The 19,325-nt window shown below is 50.2% G+C and overlaps 1 protein-coding gene across 3 annotated transcripts in view; it reads left to right on the top strand.

Moving 5' to 3' along the window:
- Nucleotides 1–19,325, top strand: part of fsd1l (fibronectin type III and SPRY domain containing 1-like) — an 80,932-nt gene that overhangs the window by 45,665 nt on the left and 15,942 nt on the right. For all 3 annotated transcript variants that reach the window (XM_055873633.1, XM_055873632.1, XM_055873630.1), the window contains 3 exons: nt 2,452–2,573; nt 17,672–17,881; nt 18,429–18,527. In XM_055873633.1, coding sequence (XP_055729608.1) covers nt 2,452–2,573; nt 17,672–17,881; nt 18,429–18,527 — 431 coding nt within the window. The remainder of the gene's footprint in view (nt 1–2,451; nt 2,574–17,671; nt 17,882–18,428; nt 18,528–19,325) is intronic.

The following is a 19,325-nucleotide window of genomic DNA, read 5'->3' as shown; positions in this document are numbered from 1 at the left end:
TACATGCCGTGTGTGGTTACATGTGGTTACATGCCTTGTGGTTACATGCCGTGTGGTTACATGCCGTGTGGTTACATGCCGTGTGGTTACATGCCGTGTGTGGTCGCATGCCGTGTGTGGTCGCATGCCGTGTGTGGTCGCATGCCGTGTGTGGTCGCATGCCGTGTGTGGTCGCATGCCGTGTGTGGTCGCATGCCGTGTGTGGTCGCATGCCGTGTGTGGTCGCATGCCGTGTGTGGTCGCATGCCGTGTGTGGTCGCATGCCGTGTGTGGTCGCATGCCGTGTGTGGTCGCATGCCGTGTGTGGTCGCATGCCGTGTGTGGTTACATGCCGTGTGTGGCTACATGCCGTGTGGTTACATGCCGTGTGGTTACACGTGGTTACATGCCGTGTGTGGTTACATGCCGTGTGTGGTTACATGCCGTGTGTGGCTACATGCCGTGTGTGGCTACATGCCGTGTGGCTACATGCCGTGTGGTTACATGCCGTGTGTGGTTACATGCCGTGTGTGGTTACATGCCGTGTGTGGTTACATGCCGTGTGGTTACATGCCGTGTGTGGTTACATGCCGTGTGTGGTTACATGCCGTGTGTGGTTACACGCCGTGTGTGGTTACACGCCGTGTGTGGTTACACGTGGTTACATGCCGTGTGTGGTTACATGTGGTTACATGCCGTGTGGTTACATGCCGTGTGGTTACATGCCGTGTGGTTACATGCCGTGTGTGGTTACATGCCGTGTGTGGTTACACGCCGTGTGTGGTTACACGCCGTGTGTGGTTACACGCCGTGTGTGGTTACACGCCGTGTGTGGTTACACGCCGTGTGTGGTTACACGCCGTGTGTGGTTACACGGCGTGTTTGGTTACATGTGGTTACACGGCGTGTGTGGTTACATGTGGTTACACGCCGTGTGTGGTTACATGCCGTGTGTGGTTACATGCCGTGTGTGGTTACACGCCGTGTGTGGTTACACGCCGTGTGTGGTTACACGGCGTGTGTGGTTACACGCCGTCTGTGGTTACACGCCGTGTGGTTACATGTGGTTACATGCCGGGTGGTTACATGCCGTGTGTGATTACATGCCGTGTGTGGTTACATGCCGTGTGTGGTTACATGCCGTGTGTGGTTACACGCCGCGTGTGGTTACACGCCGCGTGTGGTTACACGCCGCGTGTGGTTACACGCCGCGTGTGGTTACACGCCGCGTGTGGTTACACGCCGCGTGTGGTTACACGCCGCGTGTGGTTACACGCCGCGTGTGGTTACACGCCGTGTGGTTACACGCCGTGTGGTTACACGCCCGTGTGGTTACACGCCGTGTGTGGTTACACGCCGTGTGTGGTTACACGCCGTGTGTGGTTACACGCCGTGTGTGGTTACACGCCGTGTGGTTACACGCCGTGTGTGGTTACACGCCGTGTGTGGTTACACGCCGTGTGTGGTTACACGCCGTGTGTGGTTACACGCCGTGTGTGGTTACACGCCGTGTGGTTACACGCCGTGTGGTTACATGTGGTTACATGCCGTGTGGTTACATGTGGTTACATGCCGTGTGGTTACATGCCGTGTGGTTACATGCCGTGTGGTTACACGCCGTGTGTGGTTACATGCCGTGTGGTTACACGCCGTGTGTGGTTACACGCCGTGTGGTTACATGCCGTGTGTGGTTACATACCGTGTGGTTACATGCTGTTTGTCTGCTGTGACTGATCCCAGGTCAGTGTCTGTTAGCTGGAGGGTGTGGTTACATGCCGTGTGTGGTTACATGCCGTGTGTGGTTACATGCCGTGTGGTTACATGCCGTGTGTGGTTACATGCCGTGTGTGGTTACATGCCGTGTGTGGTTACATACCGTGTGGTTACATACCGTGTGGTTACATACCGTGTGGTTACATGCCGTGTGTGGTTACATACCGTGTGGTTACACGCCGTGTGGTTACACGCCGTGTGGTTACACACCGTGTGGTTACACACCGTGTGGTTACACGCCGTGTGGTTACACGCCGTGTGGTTACATGCCGTGTGTGGTTACATGCCGTGTGGTTACATGCCGTGTGGTTACACGCCGTGTGTGGTTACATGCCGTGTGGTTACACGCCGTGTGTGGTTACATACCGTGTGGTTACATGCTGTTTGTCTGCTGTGACTGATCCCAGGTCAGTGTCTGTTAGCTGGAGGGTGGTCTGAAAGACCCCACACACCAGAACGATGGATGACCATGTGTAACTGATTGCTGCTGACCAGAATATATTTTTGTAGAATCATCAAAAACAGCCAGAAGGCGTTGCCAATAACACACTGTAGTCACAGCAATGGAAGGGCTTCCTGCCGTTTCAGCTGGTAGGGTGGTGGTGTTAGTCTCACTGTGCCTCGTTCCTCCCTGTCCTCTGCCGTTTCAGCTGGTAGGGTGGTGGTGTTAGTCTCACTGTGCCTCGTTCCTCCCTGCAGGGTAACCATGGCCTCAGCCTTCAGACTGACTATGAAGCCCAAGGTCACAGACAACATGAACCATCTGATGGTGGACTTCAACCAGGAGAGACAACTTCTCCAGAACCTCAAGTTCCTGCCTGGTATGTGATGAGACTATGGCTGCCATCCCAAATGACACCCTATTCCCTATATAGTGCACTACTATAGACCAGGACTGGCACCCTATTCCCTATATAGTGCACTACTATAGACCAGGACTGGCACCCTATTCCCTATATAGTGCACTACTATAGACCAGGACTGGCACCCTATTCCCTATATAGTGCACTACTATAGACCAGGACTGGCACCCTATTCCCTATATAGTGCACTACTATAGACCAGGACTGGCACCCTATTCCCTATATAGTGCACTACTATAGACCAGGACTGGCACCCTATTCCCTATATAGTGCACTACTATAGACCAGGACTGGCACCCTATTCCCTATATAGTGTACTACTATAGACCAGGACTGGCACCCTATTCCCTATGCGGTGCACTACTATAGACGAGGACTGGCACCCTATTCCCTATATAGTGTACTACTATAGACCAGGACTGGCACCCTATTCCCTATGCGGTGCACTACTATAGACGAGGACTGGCACCCTATTCCCTATATAGTGTACTACTATAGACCAGGACTGGCACCCTATTCCCTATATAGTGCACTACTATAGACCAGGACTGGCACCCTATTCCCTACACAGTGCACTACTTTTTACCAGGGCCCTATTCCGTATATAGAGCACTACTTTTACATTTGAGTCATTTAGCAGACGCTCTTATCCAGAGTGACTTGCAGTTCAAAGGGCCCTGGCCCCAAGGGCCCTATTGACAAGGGGTCAAACGTAGTGCACCGCATAGGGAACTGGGTGTCATTCCTGGTCTATAGTAGTGCACTGTGTAGGGAATGTGATATGGACCAGGTTGTCCTCAGGTGCCTGAAGGATATGGACCAGGTTGTCCTCAGGTGCCTGAGACGATGTGGATGTAGACCAGGTTGTCCTCAGGTGCCTGGAGGATGTGGACCAGGTTGTCCTCAGGTGCCTGGAGGATGTGGACCAGGTTGTCCTCAGGTGCCTGAAGGATATGGACCGGGTTGTCCTCAGGTGCCTGAAACGTAGTGGATGTGGACCAGGTTGTCCTCAGGTGCCTGAAGGATGTGGACCAGGTTGTCCTCAGGTGCCTGAGACGTAGTGGATGTGGACCAGGTTGTCCTCAGGTGCCTGAGACGTAGTGGATGTGGACCAGGTTGTCCTCAGGTGCCTGAGACGTAGTGGATGTGGACCAGGTTGTCCTCAGGTGCCTGAAGGATGTGGACCAGGTTGTCCTCAGGTGCCTGAGACGTAGTGGATGTGGACCAGGTTGTCCTCAGGTGCCTGAGACGTAGTGGATGTGGACCAGGTTGTCCTCAGGTGCCTGAGACGTAGTGGATGTGGACCAGGTTGTCCTCAGGTGCCTGAGACGTAGTGGATGTGGACCAGGTTGTCCTCAGGTGCCTGAGACGTAGTGGATGTGGACCAGGTTGTCCTCAGGTGCCTGAGACGTAGTGGATGTGGACCAGGTTGTCCTCAGGTGCCTGAGACGTAGTGGATGTGGACCAGGTTGTCCTCAGGTGCCTGAGACGTAGTGGATGTGGACCAGGTTGTCCTCAGGTGCCTGAGACGTAGTGGATGTGGACCAGGTTGTCCTCAGGTGCCTGAGACGTAGTGGATGTGGACCAGGTTGTCCTCAGGTGCCTGAGACGTAGTGGATGTGGACCAGGTTGTCCTCAGGTGCCTGAGACGTAGTGGATGTGGACCAGGTTGTCCTCAGGTGCCTGAGACGTAGTGGATGTGGACCAGGTTGTCCTCAGGTGCCTGAGACGTAGTGGATGTGGACCAGGTTGTCCTCAGGTGCCTGAGACGTAGTGGATGTGGACCAGGTTGTCCTCAGGTGCCTGAGACGTAGTGGATGTGGACCAGGTTGTCCTCAGGTGACTGAGACGTAGTGGATGTGGACCAGGTTGTCCTCAGGTGACTGAGACGTAGTGGATGTGGACCAGGTTGTCCTCAGGTGACTGAGACGTAGTGGATGTGGACCAGGTTGTCCTCAGGTGACTGAAGGATGTGGACCAGGTTGTCCTCAGGTGCCTGAAGGATGTGGACCAGGTTGTCCTCAGGTGCCTGAGACGTAGTGGATGTGGACCAGGTTGTCCTCAGGTGCCTGAGACGTAGTGGATGTGGACCAGGTTGTCCTCAGGTGCCTGAGACGTAGTGGATGTGGACCAGGTTGTCCTCAGGTGCCTGAGACGTAGTGGATGTGGACCAGGTTGTCCTCAGGTGCCTGAGACGTAGTGGATGTGGACCAGGTTGTCCTCAGGTGCCTGAGACGTAGTGGATGTGGACCAGGTTGTCCTCAGGTGCCTGAGACGTAGTGGATGTGGACCAGGTTGTCCTCAGGTGCCTGAGACGTAGTGGATGTGGTACAGGACATCAGTTTTAACTCGTTGACATTTGAAACCATCCAATCTGACAACACATCTCTTTATTATTAAACTAATAGACAATGAGATTGCTAATATTTGCATTATTACAATTCTGTATATGAACTGTTTTGGTGTCATAAATTATATGGCCTGTTGTTAAATTGAGTTTCTACCTTTGATCGTTTTTTTCTGCTTATTTGGTATGTATTAGGATCGCCATTAGCCGCTGCAAAAGCATCAGCTATAGAGGACAGGAAATGATATCACATGTTTTGTCACATGCGCCAAATACAACTTCCCATGAAATGCTTACAAGCCCTTAACCAACAATGCAGTTCAATAAATAGAGTTAAGAAAATATTTACTAAATAAATTAAAGTATAAAAATCTAATCAAAAAGAAACACAAGAAGATGACATAACAATAACGAGCCTTTATACAGGGGGGACCGGTAGGGAGGAACAGACAGACAGACCTCAGTCAGAGGGAGGAATGGACAGACAGACCTCAGTCAGAGGGAGAATGGACAGACAGACCTCAGTCAGAGGGAGAATGGACAGACAGACGTCAGTCAGCCAGAGGGAGGAATGGACAGACAGATCTCAGTCAGCCAGAGGGAGGAATGGACAGACAGACGTCAGTCAGCCAGAGGGAGGAATGGACAGACAGACGTCAGTCAGCCAGAGGGAGGAATGGACAGACAGACAGATCTCAGTCAGCCAGAGGGCGGAATGGACAGACAGACAGATCTCAGTCAGCCAGAGGGCGGAATGGACAGACAGACAGATCTCAGTCAGCCAGAGGGAGGAATAGACAGACAGATCTCAGTCAGCCAGAGGGAGGAACAGACAGACAGACAGATCTCAGTCAGCCAGAGGGAGGAACGGACAGACAGATCAGTCAGCCAGAGGGAGGAACAGACAGACAGATCTCAGTCAGCCAGAGGGAGGAACAGACAGACAGACAGACAGATCTCAGTCAGCCAGAGGGAGGAATAGACAGACAGACAGATCTCAGTCAGCCAGAGGGAGGAATGGACAGACAGACAGACCTCAGTCAGCCAGAGGGAGGAATGGACAGACAGACAGATCTCAGTCAGCCAGAGGGAGGAATGGACAGACAGACAGATCTCAGTCAGCCAGAGGGAGGAATGGACAGACAGACAGATCTCAGTCAGCCAGAGGGAGGAACAGACAGACAGACAGACCTCAGTCAGCCAGAGGGAGGAACAGACAGACAGACAGATCTCAGTCAGACAGAATGAGGAACAGACAGACAGACCTCAGTCAGCCAGAGGGAGGAACAGACAGACAGATCTCAGTCAGCCAGAGGGAGGAATGGACAGACAGACAGATCTCAGTCAGCCAGAGGGAGGAACAGACAGACAGACAGATCTCAGTCAGCCAGAGGGAGGAATTAACAGACAGACAGACTTCAGTCAGCCAGAGGGAGGAACAGACAGACCTCAGTCAGCCAGAGGGAGGAACAGACAGACAGACCTCAGTCAGCCAGAGGGAGGAACAGACAGACAGACCTCAGTCAGCCAGAGGGAGGAACAGACAGACAGACAGACAGACAGACAGACAGACAGACAGACAGACAGACAGACCTCAGTCAGCCAGAGGGAGGAACAGACAGACAGACCTCAGTCAGCCAGAGGGAGGAACAGACAGACAGACCTCAGCCAGAGGGAGGAACATCATTTACATTTACATTTAAGTCATTTAGCAGACGCTCTTATCCAGAGCGACTTACAAATTGGAAAGCTCATACATATTCATCCTGGTCCCCCCGTGGGGAATGAACCCACAACCCTGGCGTTGCAAGCGCCATGCTCTACCAACTGAGCCACACGGGACCTGAACAGACATACAGATCTCAGTCAGCCAGAGGGAGGAACAGACAGACAGACAGATCTCAGTCAGCCAGAGGGAGGAACAGACAGACAGACAGATCTCAGTCAGCCAGAGGGAGGAACAGACAGACAGACCTCAGTCAGCCAGAGGGAGGAACAGACAGACAGATCTCAGTCAGCCAGAGGGAGGAATAGACAGACAGACATACCTCAGTCAGCCAGAGGGAAGAACAGACAGACAGATGTCAGCCAGAGGGAAGAACAGACAGACAGATGTCAGCCAGAGGGAGGAACAGACAGACAGATCTCAGTCAGCCAGAGGGAGGAACAGACAGACAGATCTCAGTCAGCCAGAGGGAGGAACAGACAGACAAATCTCAGTCAGCCAGAGGGAGGAACAGACAGACAAATCTCAGTCAGCCAGAGGGAGGAACAGAGACAGACAGACCTCAGTCAGAGGGAGGAATAGACAGACAGACAGATCTCATTCAGCCAGAGGGAGGAACAGACAGACAGACCTCAGTCAGCCAGAGGGAGGAACAGACAGACAGACCTCAGTCAGCCAGAGGGAGGAACAGACAGACAGATCTCAGTCAGCCAGAGGGAGGAACAGACAGACAGATCTCAGTCAGCCAGAGGGAGGAACAGACATACAGATCTCAGTCAGCCAGAGGGAGGAACAGACAGACAGATCTCAGTCAGCCAGAGGGAGGAACAGACAGACAGATCTCAGTCAGCCAGAGGGAGGAACAGACAGACAGACAGATCTCAGTCAGCCAGAGGGAGGAACAGACAGACAGACAGATCTCAGTCAGCCAGAGGGAGGAACAGACAGACAGACCTCAGTCAGCCAGAGGGAGGAACAGACAGACAGACCTCAGCCAGAGGGAGGAACAGACAGATCTCAGTCAGCCAGAGGGAGGAACAGACATACAGATCTCAGTCAGCCAGAGGGAGGAACAGACAGACAGACCTCAGTCAGCCAGAGGGAGGAACAGACAGACAGACCTCAGCCAGAGGGAGGAACAGACATACAGATCTCAGTCAGCCAGAGGGAGGAACAGACAGACAGACCTCAGTCAGCCAGAGGGAGGAACAGACAGACAGATCTCAGTCAGCCAGAGGGAGGAATAGACAGACAGACATACCTCAGTCAGCCAGAGGGAGGAACAGACAGACAGATGTCAGCCAGAGGGAGGAACAGACAGACAGATCTCAGTCAGCCAGAGGGAGGAACAGACAGACAAATCTCAGTCAGCCAGAGGGAGGAACAGAGACAGACAGACAGATCTCATTCAGCCAGAGGGAGGAACAGACAGACAGACCTCAGTCAGCCAGAGGGAGGAACAGACAGACAGACCTCAGTCAGCCAGAGGGAGGAACAGACAGACAGATCTCAGTCAGCCAGAGGGAGGAACAGACAGACAGACAGATCTCAGTCAGCCAGAGGGAGGAACAGACAGACAGACAGACAGATCTCAGTCAGCCAGAGGGAGGAACAGACAGACAGACAGACAGATCTCAGTCAGCCAGAGGGAGGAATAGACAGACAGACAGACCTCAGTCAGCCAGAGGGAGGAACAGACAGACAGACCTCAGTCAGCCAGAGGGAGGAATAGACAGACAGACAGACATACCTCAGTCAGCCAGAGGGAGGAACAGACAGACAGATCTCAGTCAGCCAGAGGGAGGAACAGACAGACAGATCTCAGTCAGCCAGAGGGAGGAACAGACAGACAGATCTCAGTCAGCCAGAGGGAGGAACAGACAGACAGATCTCAGTCAGCCAGAGGGAGGAACAGACAGACAGATCTCAGTCAGCCAGAGGGAGGAACAGACAGACAGACAGATCTCAGTCAGCCAGAGGGAGGAATGGACAGACAGCTAATTTATTTTTATTTCAGAGTAACAGAGCATCAGCTGCCACAACAGTCATCCAAAGATTCTCCAGAGACTTTCTCTTCATGGTCGAATGTAGAGCAGATCTGTTCGGACTCTTTTGTAGATGTTCTAGAGGATTCTAGGGAGCACCAAGCCTCGTCTTTAAAGGGTTATAATGACTGGCCCTCCTATTGGAATATTGGTGATATCTGTGCTGCTCAGATCCAGGATCATCTGACGATGACTCCCCCTCTCCTCCTCTTCCCAGCGCTGTGTCATACAGGGTCCCTAAAGGCTCTGCACCAGCGCTCGACCCCAGATGATGCACTGAGCTCTGCACTAAATATTACTCTGACTGAACTAGCCCTGAATGTAGATGCGCCCCAAGCTCAGAGCTAGCCACTCAACAAAGACTAAAAATAACCCAGAAAAATAACAATTTCCTCAGGGAACTAACCTGGGCAGTAGTCCTTTCTCATGCTAGACAATCCCTCCATAAACTACTGTTGTAATGTGCTGTATGGTTGTATGGATGTATGGCTGTGTAGCTATATGGATGTATGGCTGTGTAGCTATATGGATGTATGGCTGTGTAGCTATATGGATGTATGGCTGTGTAGATGTATGGTTGTATGGATGTATGGCTGTGTAGCTATATGGCTGTGTGGCTATATGGCTGTGTAGCTATATGGATGTATGGCTGTGTAGCTATATGGCTGTGTAGCTATATGGCTGTGTAGCTATATGGATGTATGGCTGTGTAGCTATATGGATGTGTAGCTATATGGATGTATGGCTATATGGATGTATGGCTGTGTAGCTATATGGATGTATGGCTGTGTAGCTATATGGCTGTGTAGCTATATGGATGTATGGCTGTGTAGCTATATGGATGTATGGCTGTGTAGCTATATGGATGTATGGCTATGTAGATGTATGGTTGTATGGATGTATGGCTGTGTAGCTATATGGCTGTGTAGCTATATGGCTGTGTGGCTATATGGCTGTGTGGCTATATGGATGTGTAGCTATATGGATGTATGGCTATATGGATGTATGGCTGTGTAGCTATATGGATGTATGGCTATATGGATGTATGGCTGTGTAGCTATATGGATGTATGGCTGTGTAGCTATATGGTTGTGTAGCTATATGGATGTATGGTTGTGTAGCTATATGGATGTATGGCTGTGTAGCTATATGGTTGTATGGATGTATGGCTGTGTAGCTATATGGCTGTGTGGCTATATGGATGTATGGCTGTGTAGCTATATGGATGTATGGCTGTGTAGCTATATGGCTGTGTAGCTATATGGATGTATGGCTGTGTAGCTATATGGATGTATGGTTGTGTAGCTATATGGATGTATGGCTGTGTAGCTATATGGCTGTGTGGCTATATGGATGTATGGCTGTGTAGCTATATGGCTGTGTGGCTATATGGATGTATGGCTGTGTAGCTATATGGATGTATGGCTGTGTAGCTATATGGCTGTGTGGCTATATGGCTGTATGGCTGTGTAGCTATATGGCTGTGTAGCTATATGGATGTGTGGCTATATGGATGTATGGCTGTGTAGCTATATGGATGTGTAGCTATATGGATGTATGGCTGTGTAGCTATATGGATGTATGGCTGTGTAGCTATATGGATGTATGGCTGTGTAGCTATATGGCTGTGTAGCTATATGGATGTATGGCTGTGTAGCTATATGGCTGTGTAGCTATATGGATGTATGGCTGTGTAGCTATATGGATGTATGGCTGTGTAGATGTATGGATGTATGGCTGTGTAGATGTATGGCTGTATAGTGACTGGGTTACTAGTAGCTTGAGAGGCGAGAACTGCTTGTGTAGCTTCTACAGCTTGAGGACAAATCCTTCTCAAGCTGACTATTGTCTGTGTGTGTGTTTGCATTGATACATTAGCCTGTACACATCGTTGTGGACCTGGAGCAGCTTTGAGGGCAATCGGTCAGAGGAGTGGCTAGACTAGTGAACTGTTTGAATCGGTCAGAGAAGTGGCTAGACTAGTGAACTGCTTGAATCGGTCAGAGAAGTGGCTAGACTAGAGAACTGCTTGAATCGGTCAGAGGAGTGGCTAGACTAGAGAACTGCTTGAATCGGTCAGAGAAGTGGCTAGACTAGAGAACTGCTTGAATCGGTCGGAGAAGTGGCTAGACTAGAGAACTGGGGGGGTGGTGGAGGCTCCTGGGGGGGTGGAGGCTCCTGGGGGGGGGGGGGGGTGGAGGCTCCTGGGGTGGGGGTGGTGGAGGCTCCTGGGGTGGGGGTGGTGGAGGCTCCTGGGGGGGTGGAGGCTCCTGGGGGGGTGGAGGCTGCTGGGGGGGATGGAGGCTCCTGGGGAAGGTGGAGGCTGCTGGGGGGGGGCTCCTGGGGAAGGTGGAGGCTCCTGGGGAAGGTGGAGGCTCCTGGGGAAGGTGGAGGCTCCTGGGGGGTGTGGAGGCTCCTGGGGGGTGTGGAGGCTCCTGGGGGGTGTGGAGGCTCCTGGGAAAGGTGGAGGCGATGTGAGCAGATCTCGCCCCTCAGCAGCCTCCAAGTAGCTTAGCGGTTAGAGAGGCGAGCCAGCAGCCTGAGGGTTGTCAATTTGAATCCCGGGTCTGACGGGAAAAATCTGGCGGGAAATGCCATTGTCTGTCGTTATGCCCTTGAACAAGGCACTTGAACCCCACAACAACAGTTCCACGGGCGCCCAGTGTTGGGTTAAAAGCAGATTGTCACATTTCGTTTGGACCTTGTGTGTAACTGACCAATAAAGTGATCTCTATGTTATTTTAATCTTGTGTGGTTGCGTAATCCGTATGAGAGGGCCAGTGTGTGTTCCGTATAACTAGGCAGTCTGTGTGTGGCTGCTCTGCTCTCGCTGTTCCTCAGTAGATAGTAGATATGTTCACTGGACCGTGTGAGCAGAAAGAGACAGAAATAATCATCACAGCTCAGACTAGCCTCTACCTCTGTCACATGATTGGAGAGCAGTCTGTTTGACATTTTTTAAAATGCATTTCCTGCAATTCTACAGTTTGACAGGATTTATGATGCCTCTTGGGGGATAGAGGGGTATATGGAGGGGTATATGGAGGGGTACAGTGCATTCGGAAAGTATTCAGGCCCCTTGACTTTTTCCATGTTTTGTTGCGTTACAACCTTATTCTAAAATGTTTTAAAAAGTTGTTTCCCCCCGAACCCCATCAATGTACAAACAATACCCCGTATTGACGAATCAAAAACAGGTTTTTAGGCATTTTGAAAAAACTGAAATCACATTTACGTAAGTATTCAGACCCTTTACTCAGTACTTTGTTGAAGCACCTTTGGCAGCGATTACAGCCTCGAGTCTTCTTGGGTATGACGCTACAAGCTTGGCACACCTGTATTTGGGGAGTTTTTCCCATTCTTCTCTGCAGATCCTGTCAAGCTCTGTCAGGTTGGATGGGGAGCATCGCTGCACAGCTATTTTCAGGTCTCTCCAGAGATGTTCGATCGGGTTCAATGCCGGGCTCTGGCTGGGCCACTCAAGGACATTCAGAGACCTGTCCCGAAGCCACTCCTACGTTGTCTTGGCTGTGTGCTTAGGGGCTCGTCTTCCTATTGGAAGGTGAACCTTCGCCCCAGTCTGAGGTCCTGAGCGCTCTGGAGCAGGTTTTCATCAAGGATCTCTCTGTACTTTGCTCCGTTCATCTTTCCCTTGATCCTTACTAGTCTCCCAGTCCCTGCTGCTGAAAAACATCCTTGATCCTTACTAGTGTCCTAGTTGATCAGGATGTTGATTGTGACCTGTGGAATGTTGTCCCACTCCTCTTCAACGGCTGTTCAAAGTTGCTGGTTATTGGCGGGAACTGGAACACGCTGTCGTACACGTCAATCCAGAGCATCCCAAACATGCTCAATGGGTGACGTGTCTGGTGAGTACATCATGCATACTAACCTTCACACACAATACCCATATCCAACAGACACCAGTCAGTCAACCACACCATCAACAAGACACATGTCATGGAAAGATTTTACTATATTTTAGTAAGATTTTAGGTAACTTAAACTAGTTCCTGGTGCTGAGCTTGATGTTGATGCCTCCTGAAGATGTTGATGGGATCGGACTCTAAATGGAACACAGTCACGTTAGCCTCTGTGGTATTTAGTTTGCTAGCTAGCTAACGGTTAGCTAACGTAACCTAACAAAGCTAACGTTAGCATGAAAAGTTCGAAATCACAGATAGCAGCTGCCTATTTACATTGATGTGCTTTGGAATGTCTAGCCAGCGTATTATGAAAGCCAGCTAGCTAGATTTTGGTTAAGATAAACAAATGTAGTTTGATAGCTAGCTAGTTAACGTTAGCTTGACTTATTTTCTGCTGTGCTGATGTTAGCTGATAGCTCCCTCCTTTGAAGTGAAGTGGAAAATCGATAGAATAGCATCACTTTTCAATGTTCGACGACATGGCAACCCCATCAGTTGAGACTTCAGTTCTGTTTCGAAAGCCTCTGGCTGAAAGTGCAAACTCAGAAATGTTTATATTTCTCACACCTCCACGGAGCGGTCCTCCACATCCCGAAATCGCTTTGAATTCTGGATATTGTGGTTTGCTTACAACCAGGCAATGTAGTTGGCCCGTTTTCTACCGTTGAGATGCAGAAACGCTCGTATTTGCGTGTTAGTACGAAATTCTACATTTTTAATACACATATAGGTTAATAGCATATTAATGGACATGCGTAGAGCAATGCCCCTTTAAAATAACTGTCCAGTTAAAATCTCACTCTTAAAAGTTAATATTCTGTTAACTCATTCCTAAATAATGTTTTTATTTTGTCCTATACTCGTATTTGTGGCCAAAGCATGAATTGTACAAAAAAAATAAAAAATAAATACCACCTCAAACAGACTGTTTTTAAAAAAGCTAGCTATTTCCTCATAGAGGATGATGTCATCCTCCTGAGGAGGTTGAGATGGCCAATCAGCGGTCTACTCGCGTAAATATTTTTAATGACCGTTATACGTCCACACCATTCTGTTGTTTGGGTACGGCCCTGCCACACCAGAGCGTGTGAGCAGAGTTGAGCATTCGGGAAATCCCGCTCATCGCTCACGGAGCACCGCATCTTTTCCAACCGCTCCGCTAAAAACCGCTCCTCACTCACAAAAATATTCTGCCGCTCCAAATTCACTCCATTCATGAAAATCACAATTTATCCGACATTCCATCTATTTGTGTGTCTAGCTGGACCTACCATTTGATTTTAAAGTATTGAAACCAAATCATATGATTTCAATGAAAAGTAACTTATTAAACAACATGAACCCGTAAGAAACACTCATCATTGCAAATAGGCTACATGTCATATTACACTATTATTATTACATATTGCACTGACAGGATGACTTGGGTCTTTTTGATATGGCTGATTTAAGATAATTTTATTTGTCAATTGTACTTAATGTCCAACCGAAATGTTACTTCTACTTAATCCCATCGCCTCCGGTTGGAGCAGGGGGCTGCCACACTGGGCGCTGTGGAGCAGTTGCTGTGGGGGGTTAAGTGCCTTGCTCAAGGGCACAACGGCAGATAATGGCATCTAGGATTTGATACCAACAATCCTCCAGTTGCCAGTTTACTTCCCCGTCAGATGTTTTCCCCTGGAATTCGAACTGGCAACCCTCCGGTTGGTCCGGTCCCTCTCTAACCGCTAGGATACCTGGCACCCCTCCGGTTGGTGGCTCGCCTCTCTAACCGCTAGGATACCTGGCAACCCTCCGGTTGGTCTGGTCCCCTCTAACCGCTAGGATACCTGGCAACCCTCCGGTTGGTGGCTCGCCTCTCTAACCGCTAGGATACCTGGCAACCCTCCGGTTGGTGGCTCGCCTCTCTAACCGCTAGGATACCTGGCAACCCTCCGGTTGGTCCGGTCCCTCTCTAACCGCTAGGATACCTGGCAACCCTCCGGTTGGTCCGGTCCCCTCTAACCGCTAGGATACCTGGCAACCCTCCGGTTGGTGGCTCGCCTCTCTAACCGCTAGGATACCTGGCAACCCTCCGGTTGGTGGCTCGCCTCTCTAACCGCTAGGATACCTGGCAACTCTCCGGTTGGTGGCTCGCCACTCTAACTGCTAGGATACCTGGCAACCCTCCGGTTGGTGGCTCGCCTCTCTAACCGCTAGGATACCTGGCAACCCTCCGGTTGGTCCGGTCCCTCTCTAATCGCTAGGATACCTGGCAACCCTCCGGTTGGTGGCTCACCTCTCTAACCGCTAGGATACCTGGCAACCCTCCGGTTGGTGGCTCGCCTCGCTAACCGCTAGGATACCTGGCAACCCTCCGGTTGGTGGCTCGCCTCTCTAACCGCTAGGATACCTGGCAACCCTTCGGTTGGTGGCTCGCCTCGCTAACCGCTAGGATACCTGGCAACCCTCCGGTTGGTGGCTCGCTTCTCTAACCGCTAGGACACCTGGCAACCCTCCGGTTGGTGGCTCGCCTCTCTAACCGCTAGGATACCTGGCAACACTCCGGTTGGTGGCTCGCCTCTCTAACCGCTAGGATACCTGGCAACCCTCCGGTTGGTGGCTCGCCTCTCTAACCGCTAGGATACCTGGCAACCCTCCGGTTGGTCCGGTCCCTCTCTAACCGCTAGGATACCTGGCAACCCTCCGGTTGGTCCGGTCCCTCTCTAACCACTAGGATACCTGGCAACCCTCCGGTTGGTGGCTCGCCTCTCTAACCGCTAGGATACCTGGCAACCCTCCGGTTGGTGGCTCGCCTCTCTAACCGCTAGGATACCTGGCAACCCTCCGGTTGGTCCGGTCCCTCTCTAACCGCTAGGATACCTGGCAACCCTCCGGTTGGTCCGGTCCCTCTCTAACCACTAGGATACCTGGCAACCCTCCGGTTGGTGGCTCGCCTCTCTAACCGCCAGGATACCTGGCAACCCTCCGGTTGGTGGCTCGCCTCTCTAACCGCTAGGATACCTGGCAACCCAAATGGGAAAAAGTGGATGTCTTTCCAACGCTGGGCCAATTGTGCGCCGTCCTATGGGACTCCCGATCACGGCCGGATGTGATGCGGCCTGGATGTAATCCTTGTAACTATGGATACAATATAGAGGTCATAAACGACACTGTAAATGACATTACTTTTATAATATGGAAATTGTGAAGTCACATTTGGCCTCACGGGTGTGTGGTTTGCTTGTATGACATCAAAGCGGTATTTATTATAATCCTCAATGTCTCATCTTTCAGAACACATCCACTCCTCTCCATTTACAGAATTCAACTCTCGGACAACAAATGAGGAATGAGTAGTCCAATTGGGGGGCGGGATGGGGGAGTCTTGTCGCGCACGGTGCTCACTCTCAGAGCGTCCGACAGTCTAAACCCATGCTGCGCGTCAAAGCCAAGAGCCCGAGCTCTAACGGCATGTATAACATGTTACTGTACAGTGACAGCGTTCCAATCTAGGTGCTTATCAATGACAGAATCTGCCATTTTCAACCCATATACGGGATGACCGAGGCTGTGAGTGGAAAGGGCTACCATAGACAGGATGTTTGAAAAAGTCCTAAAGGCTGGTGTTAGTACCAGGGGTGTTAGTACCAGGGGTGTTAGTACCAGGGGTGTTAGTACCAGGGGTGTGACCCTGACCTCTAGAACCTGAAGGCTGCTGTTAGTACCAGGGGGTGTTAGTACCAGGGGGTGTTAGTACCAGGGGGTGTTAGTACCAGGGGGTGTTAGTACCAGGGGGTGTTAGTACCAGGGGGTGTGACCCTGACCTCTAGAACCTGAAGGCTGCTGTTAGTACCAGGGGTGTTAGTACCAGGGGTGTTAGTACCAGTGGTGTTAGTACCAGTGGTGTGACCCTGACCTCTAGGATAACTTAGTCAATGGAAACTCTCTAACTATTATAATAAGTAAACCATCTGATCCACAGTGGTGTGAGTACCAGGGGGTGTGAGTACCGGGGGGTGTTAGGACCGGGGGGTGTTTACTGTCATGTTAATAAGACAGATCTGTCACACTCCTCTTATTTTTTTATAATAAAAAAATGTAAATAAAAAAACATGAATGATAGGAATTATTGATTGTGATATGTACGTGTCACGTAGAGTAGGCCAGAAGGCTAAACTGGAAAACCTAACCTCTATCAAAATAAAAAGATGGCGGAGCCGCAAAAGTTCTTCTGTGCTTCTAGGTGTTTATTTACAAGGTGATTCCGGAACAAAAACAACAGTACTGCCATCAAACGTCTACCTTATGGGACAGCTTAAAAACAATGCTGCCCCATCCACAGCTCGATCCAAAATGCCTCCCCATGAACTGAAAGAAAGGCTCCTTTTGTAGGGCTAGCCCCTCCCCTCAGAAAAATTACTACCCTAATTAATTAAGCAATTACCTAGTCAAACCTACATTTTCCATTAACTAAACATACTAAAGGATATACATTGCAACCCGTTTTTAAACAATATCACAACATAACATTTACATCACTACTGACAGTATCTTTCAATATGCCCATTTACATTAATGAGCCATTTGGGACAGGCACTATAAAGTCAACCCAATCCCTTAGCTCGGGTCCTTTTCCAGCATACCCGGAAGCTACAGAGATGGAGAGAGAGAGGAACAGAACAAACAAACAAAGCGCTCATCCACAACATTGATAAGTATAATAAATATTGCATATCTTAAATATGAACACTGAGAAGTGTGAAATGTATGTACTAAGACAGAAGTTAATTTGTGTGTCAACCCACATTGTTAACTTATCTTATAATGGAGCAGGGAGGGGTGATGAATGTGTGTGTGCGCGTTAACGAACCAAATGCTGCCCACGGCCAGTGACGGACTTCTACGTCACATACGAATTGATGAAGTTAGAACATTTTCCAAATAAAGCTTAGACTCATTTATTTACCAATATCTTCCTATGCAAAAATCTTGTCCAGCTTTTAAAGATGCCTTCCTCTCTGTCATTCCAGTCCCCTGGGCCCCAGAGATAGAGGTAGGGGACTGTCTGGTGTTAGACAACACGGTGTCCGTAGCCTGGAAGATGCCAGTAGAGGACAGCAAGATAGATCACTACATACTGGAGTACAGAAAGACCGACCACGAAGGACTGCCACGCATCAAAGACCAACGGTGCTGGGAGGTGGTGGATAACATCAAGACCACAGAATACTCACTGTCAGGTACAAAACTGACAGTTGAGGCCTACTGTAGCCTGGGCCCAGATCTGTTTGTACCATCTTGCCTACTGTAGCCTGGGCCCAAATCTGTTTGTGCCAACTCCAATGGCGATTGTCATGCCACTTTTTAAAAACTTTTTTTAAAACCTTTTTTTAACCTTTATTTAACTAGGCAAGTCAGTTAAGAACATATTCTTGTTTTCAATGACGGCCTACTGGGGAACAGCGGGTTAACTGCCTTGTTCATGGGCAGAACGACAGATTTTTACCTTGTCAGCTCTGGGGATTCGATCCAGCAACCTTTCGGTTACTGGCCCAACGCTCTAACCACGAGGCTACCTGCCGCCACTTGGCAAGGCAGCACAAACAGATCTGGGACCAGGCTAAGACTGTACTCTCTTCATGTATCTTCCTGTGTTTTAAAACGTGAACAGTCCAGTCTTGCTTTACCGAAACGTTTGTAACTTTATCGAAGTGTAAAAGCTTGTTTCTATTTGTTGTTTCCAGAACATAATGAACCAAAGCAGATAATATGCTAATCATCCCCCAGGTTTAAAGTTTGACTCCAAGTTCATGAACTTCCGGGTACGAGCATGCAACAAGGCAGCAGCTGGAGAATACTCGGATCCAGTTACCCTGGAAACCAGAGGTAGGACGGTTAGTTACCCTGGAAACCAGAGGTAGGACGGTTAGTTACCCTGGAAACCAGAGGTAGGACGGTTAGTTACCCTGGAAACCAGAGGTAGGACGGTTAGTTACCCTGGAAACCAGAGGTAGGACGGTTAGTTACCCTGGAAACCAGAGGTAGGACGGTTAGTTACCCTGGAAACCAGAGGTAGGACGGTTAGTTACCCTGGACACCAGAGGTAGGACGGTTAGTTACCCTGGACACCAGAGGTAGGACGGTTAGTTACCCTGGACACCAGAGGTAGGACGGTTAGTTACCCTGGACACCAGAGGTAGGACGGTTAGTTACCCTGGACACCAGAGGTAGGACGGTTAGTTACCCTGGACACCAGAGGTAGGACGGTTAGTTACCCTGGACACCAGAGGTAGGACGGTTAGTTACCCTGGACACCAGAGGTAGGACGGTTAGTTACCCTGGACACCAGAGGTAGGACGGTTAGTTACCCTGGACACCAGAGGTAGGACGGTTAGTTACCCTGGACACCAGAGGTAGGACGGTTAGTTACCCTGGACACCAGAGGTAGGACGGTTAGTTACCCTGGACACCAGAGGTAGGACGGTTAGTTACCCTGGACACCAGAGGTAGGACGGTTAGTTACCCTGGACACCAGAGGTAGGACGGTTAGTTACCCTGGACACCAGAGGTAGGACGGTTAGTTACCCTGGACACCAGAGGTAGGACGGTTAGTTACCCTGGACACCAGAGGTAGGACGGTTAGTTACCCTGGACACCAGAGGTAGGACGGTTAGTTACCCTGGA

This window comes from Salvelinus fontinalis, chromosome 21 (assembly GCF_029448725.1).
Source record: "Salvelinus fontinalis isolate EN_2023a chromosome 21, ASM2944872v1, whole genome shotgun sequence".
NCBI lineage: Eukaryota > Metazoa > Chordata > Actinopteri > Salmoniformes > Salmonidae > Salvelinus > Salvelinus fontinalis.
This window is presented reverse-complemented; position numbering and strand designations above follow the sequence as displayed.